Source organism: Sinocyclocheilus anshuiensis, unplaced genomic scaffold, assembly GCF_001515605.1.
Source record: "Sinocyclocheilus anshuiensis isolate Anshui unplaced genomic scaffold, SAMN03320099.WGS_v1.1 scaffold477, whole genome shotgun sequence".
Classification (NCBI taxonomy): domain Eukaryota; kingdom Metazoa; phylum Chordata; class Actinopteri; order Cypriniformes; family Cyprinidae; genus Sinocyclocheilus; species Sinocyclocheilus anshuiensis.
The window spans coordinates 3,588,099-3,593,001 of NW_015536549.1; the positions used below are offsets into that span (position 1 = coordinate 3,588,099).

Sequence of the window (4,903 nt, forward strand, 5' to 3'; positions counted from 1 at the left end):
ATGGGCAATAAAAGCCCGGTGTATCAAACTCTTGTCAATAAATAAGGGAAATCTTTTTTTTTTCTTTTAAATGTTATCACATAAATTTTGTGCAAATTATATCTTTGAAATAGCCTATGCTTTATTTTTAATTTCAAGTAGTTCATATTTATTTTTAGTTTCATTTTATTATGGAAATTGTTCTTATATTGAACTGTGAAATACAAAACATTAAAATTATCAGTTTGGATAGAATATATATATATATATATATATATATATATATATATATATATATATAGAGTCTGTTTTCAACATTGATAATAATAATAAGATGAAATGTTTCTTGAGCACCAAATAAGCATAATGATTTCTGAAGGATCAAGTGACAATGAAGACTAACGGCTGCTGAAACTTCAGCTTTGCCATCACAGGAATTACATTTTAAAATATTTTAAATTAGACCGCAGTTTTTTTACAATGTAACTCTGGTTACAATATTACTGTTTTGTAGCATTTTGATAAAAAAAAAAAAAAAAAATGCAACCCTTGGGGAGCAAAAAAAATGCAGCCTTGGTGAGCATAGGAGACATTTTTCGAAAACATATTGAATGGTAGAAATAATGTGCCATTTAAATATATTATAAATATATAAACCAAAAGTGTTACAAAAGTATTAAATAATAGTTTTAGAGAGATTTACTATTAATTTTTATCTGTATTGTTTGTGGCACTTGTTTCATGTCCATTTTTTTTCAGTTGTGCTGCTTGAGAGATTTTAGTATTAATAAACACAGACTCTCATAAGCACCAAGTAAATTAAAACTGTGGAAGGAGCATATCAGTTTAACCAGTGGAAACAGTAATGTGTCCGAATATCTTAAATTCCCTGAAATGTCCACCATTGAACTAGCAACTGAAATGAAGTAGTAAAGGCAATAAAGTTGTTAAAAGGACTGAAAAGCTTAAACATACACTAATATACATTTTAATCTAATATTCCGATGTTGAAAACGACCCAACATATTATACATTTCTAGTGTAGTTCCACTCCTCAACCTGCAGGTGGAGACACACCACAACAATTGAGTGAAATTAAAACGCACATAATGCTTCGCGTTGGTTTGTTAGAAGCTCCTTATCTGTGTGGATTCTCCTAAAAGGCATGATCTTGGACAGCTATTTTGACAATATAGTTATAGCTATATAGATAGTTAAACATTTGTACGGTTTAATATTTTAACCCATGAAGAAAATGTAATCTGCACATTTCTGCATCTGAAATTCGACCCCAGAAACCATTAAGTATTTTTAACGTTATGAATCAGTCCACCAACAGGAAATATGACGCTGTAATGGATTAATGCCTGCAAAGCAGCACGTACCTATACACACACACACACACACACCAACCAATTAATCGGTGAAAGAGCACACAAACAGAAACCATAGCTCCAGTGTCTTATATTTTAATAGAAAAAGAAAACATTGAAAAATGTTTTTTAAAAAGGAATCAAACCAGTAATCATGACAGATGCTTGGCTAGCCTGTGTCCCCTCAAAGTGACCCCACCCCACCTCATACTGTTTAATGGTCTCTATGAACAGTAAGAGTACAGGCTGACAACCAGATGCATTTTAGCCACTATTTTTATACTATTGAGTGAAAAAGACCGGGTGAGAAACCTAGGTAAACACTAGCTAAACACATACAGGCCTACGACAAACACCTCATCCCTTTGACAACGATTAACACAGTCAGACCCGGTTCTCTGACACAGATGAACACAAATACAGCCCTCGAAACACACAACACACACACACACACACACAGACACACACACACACAACACAGACACACACAAGACAACCTCATTTCTCTGCCATAGTCTCATCACAGTCCATTACCTGTACTAAAGGGCAGCACAAACAGTCAATACGGATCTTTAAGTTAAATGCTGCCAGTGTGCAGGTGGCTGTAAGGGATATATTTGGATGTGTGTGGGTAACTAGTCTGACTGTATTTCTATCTATTTTCTGAGAACTTTACAAATAATAGCAGGATATACAAAATGAAAGTGTGGACTTGTGTGTTGAAAGAGGGTGTGGTGATTATTTTAGCTTTAAGTCTTTCTCTATGTATGTCTGTGTGCGTGTGACTGAGTGTGTTCTGGGGTCACTGTACAGGCCTGTCCTTTACAGCACAAGCTTGAAGAGGTCTGATCTATGCAATAAGCAAAAAAAAAAAAAAAGGGAAAAAACATTTATGGAACAAACAAATCAGTCTCGACAAATTTAAAAAAGTCCTTCAAAAGGCAGGAGTCCAGACTTGCCACGACGCTCTTATCAAAATATCAAATAATCTGCCAGTTCGTTCATATAGTTGCTCTTAATAAAATATCTCTCATGTTCAATCATTTTTTCCCCCCAAAAACCCACAACACTCCATCTTTACATTCACTCCCCGTTATCTCCAGAGGATGTTTGTAAGCTCTCTTCTGGTTCCTCCATATGTCAGTTTTTTTCTCTGGCCTGCCACTTAAAACGAGGACTGGGAGGGGTTATGTCGTCTTTCTTCTCTCCATATCCTTTCATCTTGCCTTTCCTCAACATAATCTCAGATGGCTCTGTCACAGCCAGGAGGACGAAGGGGGCCGTTTCAATGCTGGCCGTAGGAGGACAGGAGCGGAGGGGGACGGGGGTCCTCATTTCACGTCAGAGTGAGTCTGTGTTGATAATACATCAATCAAGCTGTTCTTTCCTCACCCCAAACCATCTAGATCTCCAAACAAGGCAACCCCAAGAGAGGAGAAGGGGTCAAGGGTGCAACAGCCTATGAGGAAAAGTCCTGCATTCTCTCGCTCTCACAAGCACACGCTCTCACGCACTCGCACGCACACTCGCTCTCAGACTGACAGAGTGTTACTGACATAGGAAACACTGATTTTTGAGTTCACATTCTCTCTATTTCCATCTCTGGCAAGATCTGGCGCCTCTCTGCTATGTCACATCATCCTCCTCCTCCGAGCTGTAGTCCCGCCCCTAAAGAATATGGAGAGAGAGAAAGATTAAATAAAAATGCTAAAATAAGTGAATTTGAGTTTCGGTCCTAACTAGCAGCAAGAGTGATAGGAGTACTACATTTTGTTGGTTGCCAGGTTGCTTCAACCACAAATAAAACTCACTGGACCAAAGTCCCATTCCTCATCAATATTAAACATCAACTATGGATGAGAACAGATTGCTTATGACAGCTAGTTTTTGGCACTAAATAAAAAACATTTTTCTCAGAATTGTGAGATAAAAATGAGTTTTAGAATGAGTTTAAATCTCGCGGTTCTGACTTTTTTTTTTTTTTCAGAATTCTACATTTACATCTAGCAATTCAGTTATTTTTGTTTTCGCCACAATAAAAAAGGTAATTGCGATTTTCTCACAACTCTGACTTATTTCTTGCAATTACGAGAAATATAAAAAAAAACACTGGCAATCTGATTTTTACAAACCTTGTTTAAAGTAAATTATATGGCAACCAATGTAGATATATTGACAACACTGTATCCATTTCTAGATGTGAATTTTTTCCTGACATGTTGGTGTTATATCTTTCACTTGGATGTTATAAGTTGCACTGAGTAAATACAGCTGGATAAAACAAAACCTGTGTTTTGATTATGATATTTTGATATGATTATTTTAAAGGTGGGTGATTCTTTTATACCCACTCTAACCCTGTTTCAACTTATTTAAAATTAAATCTAAAATGTCTAATTTATACCAATTGATCTCAGACCTCAAGAGAGAGAGACAAAAAGATAGATAAGAGAGGGAGAGAGAAAGGAGGAAGTAAGTACTGGGAAAAAACCAGAGCCATAAATATAGCATTTTATCTCCAGAGTTCTACAGGAAGTACCAGACAGGCGATGCACATGACGAAAGGACAAGACAATCGTTTAAATGTCACAATCTAGATAAACAAACAGTCCTCTGACGGGTAGTTTCATGTACACTGGCCCTTTAAAATCTCTAACCCATCTGCTGCCTGCTTTACTTCTGTGCTTTATTCTTTTTCTCCCTCCCTCACCTTCTCAATCTTCTCATCCAGCATTCTGAAGAACTCCTGCTGACTCTCTGACGTATGTATGCTGAGAGATGGAGAGAGAGAAAGAGAGAAAGTTAGTGGGGGTAGGAGATGGGAAGCAACAAATACACTAGAATTTTCCATTACAACAAGCATAAAGAACACAAACACACTCACAAGCTACCAGCTCCTGTAGGATCCAGAGTGGCTGGGCAGGAATCATTTTTATAGACGCATTACAGCAGGGACCATAAACCCTTGCCTCAACACATACACACACAGCACATTAACTGAGCATTACTCCATCGATACACATATAAAACAATAATGAACTGTTCATTCTTACTGAATATGCTCTCAAACACAATTTCTTTACCTCCAGTCAGCACCATACACCATACTTAATACTTTTGAACACCATATGTATTAGCTTTCTGTGTAATGTGTTCGTAATGTTCAAAACCCAGTGAAAATTAAAGTCCATTAAGTCATAAACAAATAAAATATTAATATCATAGATTAATTTACACTTAAATACTTATAGATGGTTTGAAACATTTTCATCTACTGTCCAGTTAAGCGCTAAATGTTTCATAAATAGCTAAACATATCACCCAAAAATTATTTCATTATTTACTCCTTACTTCAATTACCTTGATTTTGTTTTAAGACCTGTATCATTTTCTTTCTTCCATTGAACATGAAGATATTTTGCAGAAAGTTCATGCTGCTCTTTTCCATATAAACAAAAATGAGATTGGGGACTGAGGCAGTTTTTGCATGATTTTGTTGCATGCATTTTGTCAAGATTTTCACTAGGAATTTTGACAAAGGAATTTTTGGG

The 4,903-nt window shown here is 36.1% G+C and overlaps 1 protein-coding gene across 3 annotated transcripts in view; it reads right to left on the reverse strand.

Moving 5' to 3' along the window:
- Positions 1-2,256: 2,256 nt before the first annotated feature.
- LOC107700167 (uncharacterized protein C1orf21 homolog) overlaps positions 2,257-4,903 on the reverse strand; it is a 28,505-nt gene continuing 25,858 nt past the window's right edge. For all 3 annotated transcript variants that reach the window (XM_016501730.1, XM_016501721.1, XM_016501711.1), the window contains 2 exons: positions 4,063-4,123; positions 2,257-3,020 (listed from right to left, as the gene is read on the reverse strand). In XM_016501730.1, the coding sequence (XP_016357216.1) occupies positions 2,979-3,020; positions 4,063-4,123 (103 nt within the window). In that variant the 3' untranslated portion in view covers positions 2,257-2,978. The remainder of the gene's footprint in view (positions 3,021-4,062; positions 4,124-4,903) is intronic.